Genomic DNA, 19340 nt, shown 5'->3' on the forward strand with positions numbered 1-19340 from the left:
TATCTGCTGCACCATTTAATGGAGTTGCGCATTCTGTGTATCCTGAACGACCATACAGCTCTGAAAAGGTAGAACCTGGGAGGCTGTAATCGGAAGGCAACTAAGCAATGCAATCTAAACTGTGTCTACTCAAAAGTAAGTCCAAGTGAATTCAATGGGACTTACACCCAGGCAAGCGTAGCTCAGACTGCTGCTTTAACTATTTTTATTATGAAACATAAGGGGTGCAAGAAGGCTTGTAAGATATGACTGGCCAATAATTTGGAAATCATAGAATCATAGAGTTGGAAGGGACCATGAGAGTTATCTAGTCCAACCCCCTGCAATGCAGGGATCTCAGCTAAAGCATCCAGGACAGATGCCCATCCCACTTCTGCCTAAGTTGCTCTGTGTAAACTTCCATAGGGATGGCATTGTGCAGTAAAACAACAACAACGATGAAGAGTCTTGTATTATCTTAGGAACAAGCCTGGGATAGCCCAGTTGGTAGAGCATGAGACTCTTAATCTCAGGGTCATTTGAGCCCTATGCTGGGTGAAAGTTGCCTGCACTGAAGGGGGGTTGGACTAGATGACCCCGGGGCTCCCTTCCAGCTCAGCAAATCTAGGGGGGCATGGGCGTAGCCAGGATTTATTTATTTTCCATTTTTTAATTTTATTTTTTATAACATTTTTATTTTATTTTATTCACATAATATACATGCTTTACAACAAACAACTCCAAAATAAGCAGACAACTCCCAAATAAAATCATATGTAACAAAACCGTAAGTCTCATGTTTTCATTTACACTGATCTCCTCTCCGATACCTTTACTTGATATTTCTTGCTGCGTTCTGTTTTCCTTATAGAATCTTTACAAAAAATTAAATTTCTTAAATACTGTACCCATCTTTAACAATTTCAATTAATCCCTTCACCATAGCTGTCAACGTTTCCCCTTTTTAAAGGGAAATTCCCTTTTTCCGAATAGGATTCCTCGCAAGAAAAGGGAAAAGTTGACAGCTATGCCCTTCACCTCCCTCCCCCACAGCCCAGTATTTTTTTGGGGGGTGGGGGAGTTGTTGAGGTTTTTTGGGGGAGATCACCAGTAAAAATCTCTCCAAAAGAGGACATTACGGGCGGGGGGCAGGCTTCTGCTGGATAGGGGGCAGAACAGCAGTTAATTGAGTCTTTTTAATGTTTTTAAATAATTTTTGAGTATTTAGGAGGGGCAGCTGTCCCACCCCCTTGGCTACGCCCATGGGAGCAGCCAGGGTCCACTCCCAGCCCCTAGACCGCCTCCTCTTAATGGCAACCCAGTTCTCTCGAAACCCACAACGGCAAACTACGCATGCGCTCCGAGCTTGCAGAACATCCGGCTATCCAGAAAGAGGATCGCGGGGACCCTGTCTCCATGGCGACGGTTGGTTGCACAGCGCCCTCTTGCGGCTTGTGACGGAAGTCGGGCGCGAGTAGAAGTAAACTCGCCCTCTTCGCCAGCTAGGCTAAAACGCGGAAGCAAAGGGAATGGTTTTGTTTTTGCTCCTGCTGCTTGGAGCATCGGGTTAGCCTGATCCTGCAGGACGACAACAACAACAACAAGAACAACAAGTTTTCAGTTACAATAATAGCTGCATTATAACTGGTGTGCAGCTTCCGGGTCATGTGGCCAGCATAACCAAGCTGCTTCTGGCAAACCAGAGCAGCACATGGAAACGTCGTTTACCTTCGCACCTGAGCGGTACCTATTTATCTACTTGCACTTTTGATGTGCTTTCGAACTGCTAGGTTGGCAGGAGCAGGGACTGAGCCACGGGAGCTCACCCCATCACGGGGATTTGAACCACCGACCTTCTGATCAGCAAGTCCTAGGCTCTGTGGTTTAACCCACAGCGCCACCCACTTTCTTTCTTTTCTTAACTGGAGACTTCCATGTTTAATCACTGCATGGTATGAAAAGGAGGAGAGAAGAGGTTGCAAGAGCAGGCAAAAGGCTTGTTCATATCTTACTGAGTCAATTTATGATCATCTAAACCCCTCAGCCCTCGCGGGGATTCGAACCACTGACCTTCTGATCAGCAAGTCGTAGGCTCTGTGGTTTAACCCACAGCACCATCCGCTTCCCTACACAGCTCTTACGACATGTTAAAATTTGTCCGTTGACAGTTTGCTTCAAGCTTTGAACTGGTTTGAACATGGCATCAAAATCACACTAAGTACTGTACACTTTCAGTCCAACGACTTCTGCCTAATGGAATAACTTTTCAGATATTTACACTTCATATAAAATTAGCATGTAAGAAAAACATTTCTTCACCAAATTCAAGTGAAAGAAGCACACTTCATCAGATCTCTATTGATTTAGGACACTGGAAAATTTCACTTTTCTTTCTTTCTGGAAAAGCTACAACTTCAGAATGAATTATGTATTTCAATGGCTGTGGAGAAAAAAAGTTTGTCTCACAAAATGGGAAATATGAAGCTGGCTTTTAAAAATAGTGGAATAGTGCTTTTAAAGGATATGGCAGTCTTCGCTGTTCAAAGTAGTAGTAGTAATAATAATAATAATAATAATAATAATGAGATGCTTCATGCCCAGGCTGTTTGCAATCTTGTTGAGTCTTGTGGTCTTCAGTACAAAGTAGGAACCAGAAAGGTTAGACAGACTATGAGCCTCTCTTTGTGAATGAGAGGATTTAATCTTGTTTTCCACACACTTCCTTGGCACTAGTTACATGAAGTGACAACTTTGTCCTCTCTAATAAGCATGCTGCTTGGGGGATGGCAGTGGGGGGGGTGTGATGTGGTGTTAATTGTAGGTGCCATGCACCCCAGCATCATAAATGGGGCCTCCAAAGGGGGGGGAGCTGAAATACAACAGAATAAAACGTTTATTCGGCTGATTTTAAAAAGGGCTTGAGAAGGGAAAGGACTTGTGACATTGACCCTTGCTGGAGCAAGACTCAGTCCCAACTGGGTTTACCAGTTGGGAGTGCTGAGAAATTCTGCTTCTCCTGGAAGGGAATTAACTTGTCTGGAAGGTTTAATAGGTCTTCCAACCACAGGGCTGGATTTAGGTTTGATGAGGCCCTAAGCTACTGAAGGTAATGTGGCCCTTTATATGTGATACTTTAGGGAGCAAGCTAGCAGGCGGGGCACATTGCTTAAATTACACAACACAAAGCACTGTTGCTGAATCTAAGTTTTATTTTATTTGTTTTTTATCTTATATTTTGGAAATGTACACCCAGTTTTTTTTTCCTTTAATTTTTTTTTGGGGGGGCCCAAGAGAGTGGGGCCCTAAGCTATAGCTTGTTTAGCTTATACCTAAATCCGGCAATGTCCAACCACAATGAAATTGCAGGCTTATCAGGTCCACAGAAACAGGCCTGTGAAAATCTGGTACAGTATAGGAAGAATACAGACTCTGTATTCTGTAAGTCAACAGACAGGTTGTTTCTTAAAACACATCTGCTGTTTCAGCCCTCGAGAGAGAAAGCATCCAGGTATTATGACTTTTGAGTGCTACAAAGTTAAGTTTGAACTGTGCAGTTCAGCTGCAGAAAGTCTTTCAGCAATGCATTCTGCAATGATCCTTAAAAACCTGCAAAGCAAAGGAGAAAAAAACAAAAACAAAAACCCTTTCCGTGTTTGGAGAAACAACCTTGTGTCTGATATTCCTAAATATTGTACAGCCATGCAGAACCTTCCTCGGGAGTTCCCTGATGTCTGTGTTATGTTGTTGTTTATAAATTACCACAGGAACCACCAGCTGTCGTCATAAAAATTTTATTGGCACTCTGTAAATATTAAATCAGCATGCTAAAATCATGCCATGTGTAGCGGCAGCTGATGCTCTCTTATGGAGGCAGCCTGCAAAAGAAGGGATGGCACTTTGTTCTATAAGCCTCCTACACCAGAAGAATATTTTGCATTGCTAATACAGGCCTTGGTCCTCCCAATGCATTTAAGGCATGATCTGTAAACCAGAATCTCCACCTTTTTTCCTGCCATGCTTTAATATGCATACCTCCACATGAGCTTTTCACTCCAAACATACGCATTTAGCAAACTTTTCTGATGCTGATGGGCCAGAGACATTTTTCCACTTTCAAATGATATGCATGAAGCAGAAATAACATGACGTTGGTTTTCCACATCTAGGCAGAGTTGTGCACACCCATCATCTATTCCCCCCAAAATTACACACTGGACACATGCTTTGGGTTACAATCCTAATCATGTGTATTTGGAACACAGTAGTGGTACCTCAGGTTAAGTACTTAATTCGTTCTGGAGGTCCGTATTTAACCTGAAACTGTTCTTAACCTGAAGCACCACTTTAGCTAATGCGGCCTCCTGCTGCTGCTGCGCCGCCAGAGCACAATTTCTGTTCTCATCCTGAAGCAAAGTTCTTAACCTGAGGTAATATTTCTGGGTTAGCGGAGTCTGTAACCTGAAATGTATGTAACCTGAAGCGTATGTAACCCGAGGTACCACTGTATAGCAGCATTGAAATAAGGAAGATTTATTTAGGCAGTTGAATAAGAACATTCTGTGGGTAACTATTCTTATGTTGGGATATATTTATACATTGAGAGGATGGTTAAATTCTAGTTTGTTTTATTACCTATATATTCGTGTTTGTTTTGTTTTGTTTGTTTTGTTACCTATATATTCATGACAAAATACTGGGTTTTGTTCAGAAGATGCACTAATATTACTACCGACATAGTGCATACAATGTTTGCTTTAAAATCTTTATCTTCACAACAATCCTGTAAGGTGGAAATGATGGCAAGGGACACTGGCTTTTCAAAGAATATTATGGAAAGCAAGCTCAAACAACTATGTTCTTCCTTGAATATCTGTAACAACTAGAACCACCTCATGCTATCTTAACCAGTATTTTTCAGTTAAAGTGTTCCACATATTGAGGAACCCTTGTATGCAGAAAATTAGATGTTAAGGATAAGGGTTGAAGTGACATACTACCGGTACTTTTCTTGTGCATGGCAGGGTATTCAGTCATATGTGAGACTCACCTGTAACCTAAAATGGTTCAGATGAGACGCATGTTTGCCATTTTACAGGTGGCACTGTGGATTAAACCACAGAGCCTAGGACTTGCTGATCAGAAGGTTGGCGGTTCGAATCCCCATGACGGGGTGAGCTCCCATTGATCGGTCCCTGCTCCTGCCAACCTAGGAGTTCAAAAGCATGTCAAAGTGCAAGTAGATCAATAGGTACCACTCCAGCGGGAAGGTAAAGGACATTTCTGCACGCTGCTCTGGTTCGCCAGAAGCAGCTTAGTCATGCTGGCCCCATGACCCGGAAGCTGTACGCTGGCTCCCTCGGCCAATAAAGTGAGATGAGCGCCGCAACCCCAGAGTCGGTCACGACTGGACCTAATGGTCAGGGGTCCCTTTACTTTTAGAACTATCAAGTGATGAGACATGCAGTGATACATCTGTACATGTGAATATGTCCTAAGGTTTATTAGAGGTTTATTAGAACACTATCCATGGCACCAACGAGCCACTCATGTTACTAGAGCCACATACACATGAATTTAGACGAATAGTTCCTAGGACTGCAGCCTAAATTATTAACATATATGCATGAAAAGAAGCAATACCATATAGTTACCAACTTTTTCACAAAGCAAGATTGTATATGCTTTGAAGCTATTAACAGGTAAATTGGAATGTGGCTGGAATGTGGTTTGTTTGGTTGTTGTTGTTGTTTTGCTTTTGTTGTTTTAAGGGATGGCATCCAATTTCGTTGCACTTTGTGCAATGTTGCACTTGTGTAATGACAATAAAGAATCTATTCTATTCTAAATCTAATAATGGACAAAATGGTCAATTTTAATATGTTGCTGGTAACAAAAAAGGCCTGAATAATTATATTATTAGTATTCTACTTTTATTAACTTGCAAGCAGTGGATCTTTCAGTGTCAATGGCTAAAATAAAAGTTAAATGGCATTGAAAGGGTTTTGTGCTCCTGGGAAGGGCTTCAGAGTTTCAAGGTGTTACAGTTTTCTCCAACTGAACCTCTTCTATCAGCAACCAAAAATTAAAAAAAACCCATGCAACACAGTGTTGATTAAACTTTACTGGCATTTTGAAACTGTGCAGGTATTTGTGGTGATTAATCTGATATTCTAAAGCAGAGAAAAAGTGTACTCTAGGGGCTGACAATTAACTTCATTTAAAAAGTCTTAAAGTTAACAGTCTCTGTATAAGATGCACCATTGCAATAATTGGAAACTGCCCCCCCCCCCCCCCCCCGCAATTAGGAATAGCTCTGAAAATCCTGTTAAATAAAATAGAACACTATGACAAATTAAAAGCAAAGGGAACTTTGCAGAAACAGTTACCCTGTCTATGTTTCAAATGTGACTACAGTTAACAGTCCCTGGGGTGTATACAAGACCACTGTCCTCTGGCTCGAATTTGTTTTTTCTTCCTTCCTTTTTTTTTTTGGAGCAATATTCCGTTAGCACCTGGGCTCAACTTGCTCTGAATATGGAAGTTGACTCTGAAAATCAGATCCAATTAACACATCCTTGATATAACAGAATACAGTGTTAATTACATGCAGCTGATCATTGCTGGGTTAATTAAACACTCACCCCCAAAAGCTAAGGCACTAATCTAATTAACAATTACTACAGCTGCTGTTTTCCTCTTTATACCTCCTTTCTAAATGGTGCATATTCACAGTTAGGGCCCAATCCGTCAAGTTCTCCATATTGAAAATTCCCTTTGATCCGGATGGGATTTTTTTGGTAATGAAAGGTTAGAAAAACTGAGTTCTGGTTGCTTTATTCAGAGAACTAAGGACATAGGGATAAATGGCTTGACAAGGTATTATTGCCCATGAGTGCTCAGAAAGATTTGCATAGAAAGAATCCCCCTTTTTTCAGTTTGATAATTAATTAGGTGGCTCCATCAGTTAAGAGGCAATCCTGAACACATTCCTGCATTGTTGTGCCCAGAGTGCAGATGAACTAACTGGGTATATGTGCACCTAATAAATAAACAGGGACATAATTTTGGTCAGAAATCACAATTACAGACATGAAAAACTGTGGTGTGCACCTAAAAACAGGTAAAGGGCACCTGTAGTAATAGCTGATAATAGATCAGCTCAGCTCTTTAATCTCATGTGTGGAGAATCTCTCACTCACTCATTCACTCACACTCTTACACTTGCACAAACTGAATCAGAGGCTTCTTCAAGATGTTGTGTTGGCATTAAACTGAAATCCTGGCTATTCTCGCCAGTGATAAAAAACCTACTAAGAAAAGCTCGTTTTGAAAGGCTCAGTTTTGTTCATACACATTGGCATGCAGTTCTGAGTGCAGAAATCCCATTTTGGGATCTGTTCTTTTCTGAACCTCACACTTGCATTCTTCGACGATCATGACGACCTTGATTACAGGAGCAGCGATTGTGCAATTCATCTCCAGACGTTCCGTGGAAAACTTGGTGGGCAAGCAGTGTGAGCAAAAGGTGTAAAGGCGATCTTCAAGACCAGGAACGTGAAAAGAGCTGCACCTGCCGAAGCACAAGTTGTTTTGCACCACCAGATCCTCACAGTTCTCATGTGTAATGCTCTGAAAAAAAGCACACCGCTGTTAAAGCAAGTTCTATGGCACTTCATTAGATAGCATATAAATACAAGAAATAGAATCATATGGAATACTTTTGATATATGAAACCATTATTCAAAACGTATCTCAGTAATCTTTAGATCAACACTCTGCAGTAGGCCAGTAATATTCTCTCCATATTACAAATAGGGGAGTGAGAAATAGTGGCTATCCATCTGACTACCACTGAGTTCACAGCTAAACAGAGATTTGAGTCAGGGCTTGTAAGCACATATCTCAGGCACTCAACTAGTGTGCTACATCAGCTCCATATAAAACCATTATCTTGTATACAGAATTAAATTTGTTTAAAAAAATTAAGTCACTTTTTATATTTGCTGCTACAGTTACTGGGGGGTGGGTGGGAATAGGCCCTTTTTCTATTTCAACTGGCATTTTAGGAGAGTTTCTGGCATATATATATATATATATATATATATATATATATATAAAATTTTATCCACTGTACGGTTTTTTATCATTTTTGTGTACACCGCTTAGAAATGTCAAGATTAAGTGGTATAGAAATAGCTGAGATACATAAAATGTAAATAAATTCAAGGCAGATACATTCCTGTGCTCTAAAATCTAGCACTGTATATTGTTTTCTAAAACTTCCATCGTATAAAATGGGAATCATGCACCTGAAGCATTGACATGCTTCCAAATGTTTGTAAATTTTTATAAAAACAAATCTGAAGAAGCGTGCATGCACATGAAAGCTCATACCAATTACAAACTTAGTTGGTCTCTAAGGTGCTACTGGAAGGATTTTTTTTTATTTTGTTTCGACTACGGCAGACCAACACAGCTACCTACCTGTAACTAGAACAAACAAACAAATTGGCTATTACAATGAAACTTTTTAGCAGCCCAAAGCTATAGGCTGTCTCTGGCACAGACACTTGTAATGTTTTTTGCTTCTATAAGCAAATTTTGCACTGATAAGACCATGGGAAAATCAGCCCTCGCACTTCTGTAAATCTGGGAAACAATGGCCCGCCTCACAGGGTTACTGTGTGTGTGTGTGTGTGTGTGTGTGTGTGTGAACCATTTTGCAGATTAAAATTGCAATGCAAATAGTAGCTTCACTGGATGTTCCTAAGTATATAGAAGGAGTGTTGGGTTAAGTGCTGATTTTAAGATTTAACTTTACCTGAGAGAATGGGATGGTGCTGCAGGTATCCTGATACATTTCATTTGTCTTGATTGGAAGGACAATCACATCAGACCGTGACTTGGTTTTCAACATGAAAAGGTCCCAGAACTTCTTGGCATCTTTCCTGAAGGGCAGTTCTGCTTCCCTTTTCCTGTGAGGGTGGCAAGAAGCATTTTGTGTTCTCTCTGGAGATGCACTTGCAGAAGAAATTCTGTTTCCCAAATCTTGAGAGCCATGGCTATCTTTATAGGCCAAAAGAAACCTAGGGACCTCTGGGCCATTTTGCCTCTCGCCCTCCATTTCTGCCAAGAGGGGTGTCCCAAACAAACCAGTATCTGCCAGAGTTCCTTCTTGGCCTCTTAGATATTTCACTAGCGTATCTCTGTCTTGAGGCAGGAGGTGTAGAAATCTCCTTTTCTTCTGCAGTACAGCCATTTGCTCTGTTGTTCCAAGCCATGAAAGCAACATCATCTGGAGCAACAACAAAAACATGACCTTTTAAGAAAAATTCTGGCTTGCTTTTCCCTTCCTCACTTTCTTGCAGTTTCAAAAAAGGCTGAAGGCAGACTGCTATATTTATACACAGGGCCTGAAGTTTTAGATTCCAGCTGCTCCAAATTGCGGAGGGGGGGGGACATGAGGAAGAGATAAAAAAAAACGGGGACCAAGAAGGTGACACCCATTAACACTCATTAACCCCAGACTCCAGGCCAAGGGCATCTTATCCTTCCTTTTTACTCTTGGAGGATGTGTATTCAAAGTTTGGATCTACCATAAAATGTGTTTTCCCTGCCAGGGAGTGATTTTAAATGTTTGGACTGAGTGTTTAGCTGCTGTCTAGGAACTGTGGAAAAGTTCCCACTTGTGTATTAGCTTCTTTCTGCCCTGCTGAATATCTCAGGAGGGCACAAAGGAATGTAGCCGCTCAAGACAACAAAAGGAAGGCTGCCACAATTGTAGGTGTAGGTTAAAGCAAGGTTAAATCATCTCTCTGAGCACCATGTGCCTATATTTGCAAAATTCCAATGGCATTTATGGCCAAGCAGATAGCTTTTCTCCCCTTTTTACTTCAGGTGCACACACTGTGGTAAATACTGAGGGGAATGCGAGACATTAAATGTGGCATTTAATGCGGCTACGCAGAGAGCGATTTCTGTGACTTTATGAAGTGGCTATCATGTTAAAGAGAACTAATAACATTGTAAAAACATATACTGTATGGAGCAGTCCAGTCACTACTGCTAACAAAAACAACAACAACAAAAAACCCCCACAACAACGAAAAACAAACAAACATGGCCAAAATTCTTCCAGCCCTGCTTTTTGTTGTAAGTAGAGATAACACCCCCTTTCCCACCTCAGCACCGTCCCACCTTCAAAATTAGCTATCGTGCTTCTGGGCTAGATGATATTCCCGCAGCTGGGTATCATATGCAACCCATGTCTGCAAACATTTTGCTATGGGCAGATCCACTAACACATCTAAAGCAGTTTTATTCTGTGCAGACACACATGCATATCGAGACCAGACCCGCACGATTTCTGTTCTCATCCTGAAGCAAAGTTCTTAACCCCAAATAATATTTCTGGGTTAGCGGAGTCTGTAACCTGAAGCGTATGCAACCTGAAGCTTATGTAACCCGAGGTACCACTGTATCCTGCCTTACAGACAGACATGTGGCTGGCACACATACACTCTCTCTCTCTCTCTCTCTGCCTGGCACAGAGAGAAAAAGTTTGTGATGGTTTGCAGAGTTTCTCCCAGCCGCCCCTGACAGGCTGTAGCCTGGTTTCCATATCCTGCCTTATTTTGGGTTTGCTTGACTGTCTGAAAGCATTCTCTCCGTGGAATCGGATTGTGGATTGGCAAGAGTGAGCAGGATTGTGGATCGCCTTTGGAGGAAAGCAAAATGAAAGCAAGCCGGGTGCTTCGGAAAAGCAAATGGCATCAGGAATACACAGACAGCTGTTTACACAGGGATTACAACTTCAGCGACTGGAAGGAAATGAGTTCGGAGGGTGAAGCGGGGGGGGGGGGAATCAGCTGGATTCAAAAGCATGCTTAGTGTTTGGTTTGGTTTGGTTTGGTTTGAAGTGTTATGAGTAAGGATAATACATTTTAGTTTGGATTTAAAGTATATTTTAGCCTAGCAGAGTGCCTTGAACTTTCCTTCCATTTTCTTAAAAATGTAAAGGAAATGAACAACTATCTGACTTTTAGAAGACATCTGAAGGTAGCCCTATTTTTAATGTTTGATGTATTAATATGTTTTATATGTACTGTTGGCCACCCAGAGTCGCTAGGGAAATCCAGCCAGATGGGCAGGGAATAATAATAATAATAATAATAATAATAATAATAATAATAATAATAATAATAAAATGTGCACTCTTTTAAGTTTATTGCTCAAAACACTGTTGGATGTGAAATAAACAAATATAAAAACTGTTGCCCATAGGCAGCTTCATATATGTAACATAAAGGGGGGGATGTGACTATAGCTTGTATTTTCAAGAAAGACTATAGCTTGTATTTATCAATCTTAAACACATCTAATGTTTGTGTAAGCAGAAGGCAGCTTGTGGAACCAGAGGTGGCAAGTGATCATCTGAAAAAGGAGAATGTGTGCTCTACATCCGAGCTTTTTGGGTGGTCTGGAGATACCTTAACCATTTGAGGGCACACCTTACACTCTCATTTTGAAGAACTTACAAATGTCTCTCTCTGACTCTTTTGAACAGTAGTGCATGTTGGGACTGTCTGCATGTGTGCTCCAAATCTCAATCCTCAGGGAACATTGGAAAACCCGTTTGAGTCCTCCAATCTGAAGGGAAAATAAAAGTCTCTCCTTTTCAGATTCTTCTCTTTCTTAACGGACATCGTTTGGGTTACGAGAGCACCAGATTACAAGGTTCTGGCTGCTTTAGAAGCAGTGTCTCTCATCTATAGAAGAGCATTTTAGGTGCAATCCTGTGTACTTCTCAGAGCCTCACTACACTCAAAAGGAAGTACTTCATAAACTGTGAAATTTGCTCTCACAAGTGGTATTGATGCCCACCCACTGAAGAGCAGGTTTAGAAGGATAAAGATAACAATAGCTACTAGCTACAATGGTTATGTTCAACCTCCCCTGTCAGAGGCACTATCCCTTCAAATACCAGTTGCTGGGGAATCACAGGTGGGCAGCTGTCTACCAGCTCCATCTGGTACGCAGGCTGAGACCCTACCTGCCCGTGGACTGTCTCACCAGAGTGGTGCATGCTCTGGTTAGGTCCCACTTGGACTACTGCAATGTGCTCTATGTGGGGCTACCTTTGAAGGTGACCTGGAAACTACAACTAATCCAGAAAGTGGCAGCTAGACTGGTGACTAGGAGCAGCTGCCAAGACCACATAAGACTGGTCCTGAAAGACCTACATTGGCTCCCAGTACGTTTCCAAGCACAATTCAAAGTGTTGGTGCGGACCTTTAAAGCCCCAAACAGCCTCGACCCAGTATACCTGAAGGAGCATCTCCACCCACATTGTTCAGCCCAGACACTGAGGTCCAGTTCCGAGGGCCTTCTGGCAGTTCCCTCACTGCAAGAAGCGAGGTTACAGGGAACCAGGCAGAGGGCCTTCTCGGTAGTGGCACCTGCCCTGTGGATGCCCTCCCATCTGATGTCAAGGACTTTTAGAAGACATCTGAAGGCAGTGTTTAGGAAAGTTTTTAATGTTTGATGTTTTATTGCTTTATTATTATTAATATTCTGTTGGGAGCCACCCAGAGTGGCTGGGGAAACCCAGCCAGATGGGCAGGGTAATAATAATAATAATAATAATAATAATAATAATAACAATAATAATAATAATAATAGTAATAATAATAATAGGGTGAGTGCTGGTGTGCTCAGGTTTTGCATGTGAGCTTACCATTAAGGCATCTACTTGGCCACTGTTAAGAACAGAAGGCTGGACTAGATGGGCCTTTGGCTTGATCCATGCAGAACTCTGCCTATGTTCTTCACACAGTGGGAGTCATTTCTGAATAAACCCACAGAGGATTGCATTGTTAAGGGTTGTAGTCCAAAACTTGTATTCTTGCATTCCGGGGGTTGGACTGGATGACCCTTGCGGTCCCTTCCAACTCTAGAATTCTACAATTCTATGAATATGAGAACATGCTCTGGAGAGGAGTAGGAAACAGAGGGCTGAGAACACACCACTTGCTTCTTCTACACTGCAATGTAGCAGGGGCTTTGCGATGGAAAAGAGGGTGTTAAGGTTCTTCGCATTTGAATTATGGTGCTGGAGGAGACTCTTGAGAGTCCAATGGACTGCAAGAAGATCCAACCTATCCATTCTTAAGGAAATCAGCCCTGAGTGCTCACTGGAAGGACAGATCCTGAAGCTGAGGCTCCACCTCATGAGAAGAGAAGAATCCCTTGAAAAGACCCTGATGTTGGGAAAGATGGAGGGCACAAGGAGAAGGGGACGACAGAGGATGAGATGGTTGGACAGTGTTCTCGAAGCTACCAGCATGAGTTTGACCAAACTGTGGGAGGCAGTGGAAGACAGGAGTGCCTGGCATGCTCTGGTCCATGGGATCGTGAAGAGTCTGACACGACTAAACAACAACAAGGTTCTTAGCACTTTTTCTGCCCTCCTTTCCCCCCTACAACCTCCCCCCCCCCCACTTCCATGCAGCAGCTTTGTCCATTTGACAAGGTGATAATGCATCTGGAAAATCCAGCTGGGGGGTTATGACTGGTAGAGGAAGGATTAAGCACCTTCCCCCACTGAAAATTGTCCACCCCTCTCTCCAGCAGCACATTTGCCAGTGGTTGTGTCACCTCATAGGTTTAGTGGACTCTGTATCAAAACCGCATTTATAGTACTCTGAAATGTTGAAAGATTATAACTCTATAGCCGAGATCCATTTATAAGAGCATTTTTTTTATTAACACTCTAAGTATTACAGTAAATTATGGTACATATTGCATGCTGTGTGTAGGGGTATAAAAGTTGATTAGCACCTTTTATTAAATAAAAGCAAACCACAATGTTGATAAACAACATTTTCTTGAGCATTCAGGAAAGAATGTGCACATCTAATAATAACAATTTTTCTTTTCAATGGTCTTAAGAGGAGAAACAATTGTGCACAGAATTTATGATTACATGTAATTTTATGACTCTTATTACATGTTTATTTATGTCAAAATTTAACATGGCATTTTTCGCTTCCGTCTGGGAAATTATTCTTGTTTGAGATGTTGTATATTAAAGGCTTGCTTGTATGTTGATGAACTGTGGCTTTGTAACTTAAAAAAGGAGCCCTGCCCTTCTCTTTCCCCCTGTTCCAGTTCATCAGGCCATTTCTGCATTGCCAGGGTTCCAAAATGGTTCCCTAACACATCACCATTTTATTTCACATCATACAACACATGGTCGGCTGATGCGTGGTAAAATGTCCTTACTACTAAACAGGATGATGCCATCTTTAGGGGTTTGACACATGTCATACCTTTCTTGGGGAGGTGGTGTTTTCTCTGGTTTTGTCCTCCAAATTCAATTAGTGTTTCTTACAGGGGCGATTCCCTTCTCTGCTGCAGTCCACATCACTAACATGGCTCAGAGAGAGGAAAAATAAAGCGTTCGAAGAAACGGGTTTCCCTGGCCCACACTTGAAAACTAAGACTACAGTGGTACCTTGGTTCTTGAACTTAATCCATTCCAGGAGTATGTTCGGCTCCCCAAACCAAAAACCAAGGTTTGGCTTCTGGTTGGCTGCAGGAGCTTCCTGCATCAGACACTTACTTCCGGGTTTGCACCACTTGGGAGCTGATTTGCTCATCAACAAAGCCGTTCAAGAACCAAGGTACCATTGTATGCAGTGGCATAGCGTGGTTTGTCAGCACCCGGGGCAAGGCAAGTAATTTGCACCCCCTAACCTGTGGATTTGCGCCCCCTAACCTGTGGATTTGTGCCCCCTAACCCTAACCCCCAGATGTTGCACCCGGTGCGGCCGGCCCCCCCTGCACCCCCCACGCTACGCCACTGATTGTATGTCCATGCTGGGGCCAGGCAGAGGCAAGAAGAGAAACCACAAGTGAAGGACAGAAAGCAAATGAAGCTTTGGGTTTGCCATTTCACCCAATGCACAGTGAAACTGTGGAAGTTACTCAAGGGAGAGGTAGTGATGATGGTCAGGAACTTGGGATAGCTTTAAAAGAGGATTATGCAGATTTATGGAGGGTGAAGCTATTGATGGCTGCCTTTACTACCACAGAGGGAGAGAGAGCACTTTTGGAAATTACAGATGGGGAGAATGCTGTGCTAACAGGATGTTGGACTAGGTGAGCTATTGCCTTGACCTACCGCAGCTTTTTTATGTTCTTACTTAGGGCAGCATATCACTGATTATTTTTTAAAAAATACAATTTCTCTAGGAATTCTTTAATGCTGCAATCATCTTGGCTGACAGGTCACACTTATAATGATAGGTAAAAAAGGTAAAAGGTAAAGGACGCCTGGATGGTTAAGTCCAGTCAAAGGCAACTATGGGGTTGGAGCCAGCGTTTGTCCACAGACAGCTTTCCGGGTCATGTGGCCAGCATGACTCAACCACTTCTGGCACAACAGAACACTGTGATGGAAACGAGAGAGCATGGAAACACCGTTTACCTTCCTGCCACAGCAGTACAGTGGTACTTCAGGTTAAGTACTTAATTCGTTCTGGAGGTCCATACTTAACCTGAAACTGTTCTTAACCTGAAGCACCACTTTAGCTAATGGGGCCTCCTGCTGTTGCTGCATTGCCGGAGCACGATTTCTGTTCTCATCCTGAAGCAAAGTTCTTCACCTGAAGCACTATTTCTGGGTTAGCGGAGTCTGTAACCTGAAGCGTATGTAACCTGAAGCGTATGTAACCCGAGGTACCACTGTACCTATTTATCTACTTGCACTGGTGTGCTTTTGAACTGCTAGGTTGGGCAGGAGCTGGGACAGAGCAACAGGAGCTCACCCCATTGTGGGGATTCAAACTGCCGACCTTCTGACTGGCAAGCCCAAGAGGCTCAGTGGTTTAGACCACAGCACCACCTGCGTCCCTACTTATAATGATATTGCTGGCTTACCACTGGTGTTCTCTCCATGTGCCACTTTAGTTTCTGTTACTATCATAATGTAAACTTTTAAAATCTCACAGAAGTATTACAGCTTTGGGCGTATTACCATAACATAGCAACACGAAACCGTTATTCGAAAGAGTTCACCATGTTCCCACTTCCATATTCCCTCTCTGTGTGTGAAGAGGAAGGGAAGTAATTTTGATTTATTTTTTTTCTTAAAGCTCCAAAATTTCTGCATCCATTATCATGCATTTTTTATAAACTTTGACCAACAGAATGCTGGCTGTTTCCATGGGTGTAGCCAAGCCGGGGGGGGGGGGATCAATCAAAATCAATACAAATCTGAGGTCTTGTCTCCCTCCCCAAAATCCTGGCTATGCCCATGGCTGTTTCCCTTTCAAAACCAAACAATTGCAGTGTTGTAAGGGGTAGAGTACCCAGTTCAGGAAAGACAAGGCAAGTAACATATGGCTTAATATAAAAAACCTCAACCTCCGCCAACTTCTCTAGCTGTTTCATATTTTATATGTCTTGGAAGAGACTGGGTAGAAAATAACTCTGGGGCAAACAAGGCTTGTTCTTCACTCATACTCGATATACCACAAACCATGGAAAGAGATCAGTCACAGTGTAACATTTCCCCCTATCAATTTTTAAACCCTTCGTATAAAAACCTATTACAAATAGGTCACCTGACTCCCTACCTTCATGCCCTTTCAGCACCCCTGGCTATAAATAAATATATCTATTTTTATACATGATGAGGTTTGCATCAGCTGTCTTTACAGTTTCCTAGAGCATATATAATTGTGTCCTTTGCCCTTCTTGCAGTTCTTTCTTTGCCATTTCCCCAGCTGCTGTACTAAAACACAGTTCTTTCCTTTCTTTGAAGGATGTGAGGGCTCTTTCCCCCAGTTTGTGAAAGCAACACGGTCTCCATTATTCCATCTGAATTGACCTGGATTTCTTCTGTCGTTGAAGCCTGTAACAAATTCAGATGTGCAAGTTGACCATCATATAATTCACAAAGTGTTCAGAACAACTTGACCGGTCTCTCAAAAATATTCTTAGGCCGCATACCCAGACCCTCCAAGTGTCCCTGTTTTCCAGGGACAGTTCCAGATTTACAAAAACTGTCCTCGTTTCTGAATTGAACTTGGAATGTCTTGCTTTTCCTTAGGTAAAGGTAAAGGGACCCCTGACCATAAGGTCCAGTCGTGACCAACTCTGGGGTTGCTGCGCTCATTTCGCTTTCTTGGCCGAGGGAGCCGGCGTACAGCTTCCGGGTCATGTGGCCAGCATGACTAAGCCACTTCTGGTGAACCAGAGCAGCGCACGGAAATGCCGTTTACCTTCCCGCCGGAGCGGTACCTATTTATCTACTTGCACTTTGATGTGCTTTCGAACTGCTAGGTTGGCAGGAGCAGGGACCGAGCAACGGGAGCTCACCCCGTCACGGGGCTTCGAACCGCCGACCTTCCGATCGGCAAGTCCTAGGCTCTGTGGTTTAACCCACAGCGCCATGTGCTTTTCCTTAGGATGCTGCTATTTTCATTGGAGAAATGTTGGAGGGTAGGCAATTCTGAGACCTCCCCAAGCTAAGCAGATAAGGACCTATACAACCTTTAGAAGACATCTGAAGGTAGCCCTTTATAAAAACAAGTTAAAAAAAATATTTAACACTTTATTATGGTTTATATATGTTGGAAGTCACCCAGAGTAGCTGGGGTAACCCAGCAGATGGGTGGGGTATTATTATTATTATTAAATAGGATGTCCCTATTTTCATCAGAGAAATGTAGAATGGTATGCATACCATACATTTAAAGCACATTCACAGAATCCTGGGAACGGACATTTGTTAAAGGTGATGGGAACTGTAGCTTTGGGGGGGGGGGGGATAAATGACAGTTCCCAGGATTCTTGGTGGATGGGTAATCTGAATGTGTTTCAAACGTATGGTGTGCTTGCAAATCCAAAGAATGGGTTATACATTGGGGAAGCTCTAATTTAAAACGTAAAACTAGCAGGGGAAATAGGATAGGAAAAGTTGCTTTAAGTGTAGATTTAGTACCTGTAATAGGGAACTACAACAACTGGCTCCAGCTACTGACCCTTGGCCAGGGCTGTGAAGCCATCTGGTTAAGGCCTGCTCCCCGTTAGATCCTGAGCCATATGAAGCTGAGCCATGAGCTCTTAGGGCAGGAGGGAAAAGCTCCAGAAGAATGAAGCTGGCTGGGAGAAAGGCCAAACCATTGAAGAGCTCCAAGGATGGAGCTGGCGAGCTTGGAAGTTCAATGCCAGAAACCTGGAAGGCCAGAAATTCACCTTCTACAGAACAGCAGCAAAGATAATTTAAGCAGGGAAATGTTTTGAAAGAATGGTATTTGGAAATTACCATCCTAAAGACCAGGAGAGGGGAAAAATGTCAACTTTGTTGCTATATATTTTGAGGGAAGTATGGGCCAGAGGCTCAAGAGTAGACAGTCTGTTGTACTGTATACCTACCTATCCAGAAGGGTCTTCTTCCACTGAAGTCCCACAGCCACTGCATGTGTGTTTTAGAAGCCACACTTACTAAACTGCCATGGTACCTAAGCTCAGCAAAGGAGAGAGGGATTTTTAGACTCAGAATCATAGACTTGTAGAGTTGGGACCCTGAGGATTATCTAATCCAACCCCCTGCAATGCAGGAATATTCAGCTGCGCCATATGGGGATCGAACCTGCAACCCTGGCATTATCAGCACCTCGCTATAACCAACTGAGCTATCCAGAAGAAACATCTGTTCTGCCGATAAAGGGGGGATGTATGGTTACTATATCTCAATGAGCATATGGATAATGAACGTGAAAACTGAGAGTCACTAAAACCCTTTTTTTGGGGGGGGGGAATATTGGGAAAGCATGCTGAGAAAAGATACATAAAGTGGTACCTCGGTTTTCAGACATCTCAGAAGTCGAACGTTTTGGCTTTCAAATGCCGAAAACCCGGAAGTAACTGCTTCAGTTTTCGAATGCTTTTCAGAAGCCGAATGTGCCATGCGGCTTCCGTGTTGAGTTTTCTGGATGTAAGTGCTTCCGGAAATGCCTACTTTGGTTTTCGAACGTTTTGGAAGTAAAACGGTCTTCCGGAATGGATTAGGTTTGAAAACCAAGCTTCCACTGTATTGTGAGACAAGCTGTGATGTACACGTTACAGTGGTACCTTGGGTTAAGAACTTAATTCGTTCTGGAGGTCCATTCTTAACCTGAAACTGTTCTTAACCTGAGGTACCACTTTAGCTAATGGGGCCTCCTGCTGCCACCGCACAATTTCTGTTCTCATCCTGAAGCAAAGTTCTTAACCCGAGGTACTATTTCTGGGTTAGTGGAGTCTATAACCTGAAGCGTCTGTAACCTGAGGTACCACTGTAAAAGGTTCTA

The 19340-nt window shown here is 42.6% G+C and overlaps 2 protein-coding genes across 2 annotated transcripts in view; both read right to left on the reverse strand.

The window, feature by feature from the left end:
• Window positions 1–7188: 7188 nt before the first annotated feature.
• CER1 (cerberus 1, DAN family BMP antagonist) lies at window positions 7189–9297 on the reverse strand. The gene is made up of 2 exons (XM_083481277.1): window positions 8801–9297; window positions 7189–7608 (listed from the first exon to the last, which is right to left on the reverse strand). Exons 1-2 carry the CDS (start codon window positions 9293–9295, stop codon window positions 7315–7317), a joined length of 789 nt encoding a protein of 262 aa, XP_083337403.1. The 5' UTR covers window positions 9296–9297; the 3' UTR covers window positions 7189–7314.
• Window positions 9298–16117: 6820 nt separating this feature from the next.
• Window positions 16118–19340, reverse strand: part of FREM1 (FRAS1 related extracellular matrix 1) — a 77108-nt gene continuing 73885 nt past the window's right edge. Inside the window, exons 36-37 of the mRNA XM_083482097.1 lie at window positions 18424–18509; window positions 16118–16897 (exon numbers count right to left, since the gene is read on the reverse strand). Coding sequence (XP_083338223.1) covers window positions 16698–16897; window positions 18424–18509 — 286 coding nt within the window. The 3' untranslated portion in view covers window positions 16118–16697. The remainder of the gene's footprint in view (window positions 16898–18423; window positions 18510–19340) is intronic.

Source organism: Podarcis liolepis (genome assembly GCF_965112155.1).
Source record: "Podarcis liolepis genome assembly, chromosome: 17".
Taxonomy (NCBI): Eukaryota; Metazoa; Chordata; class Lepidosauria; order Squamata; family Lacertidae; genus Podarcis; species Podarcis liolepis.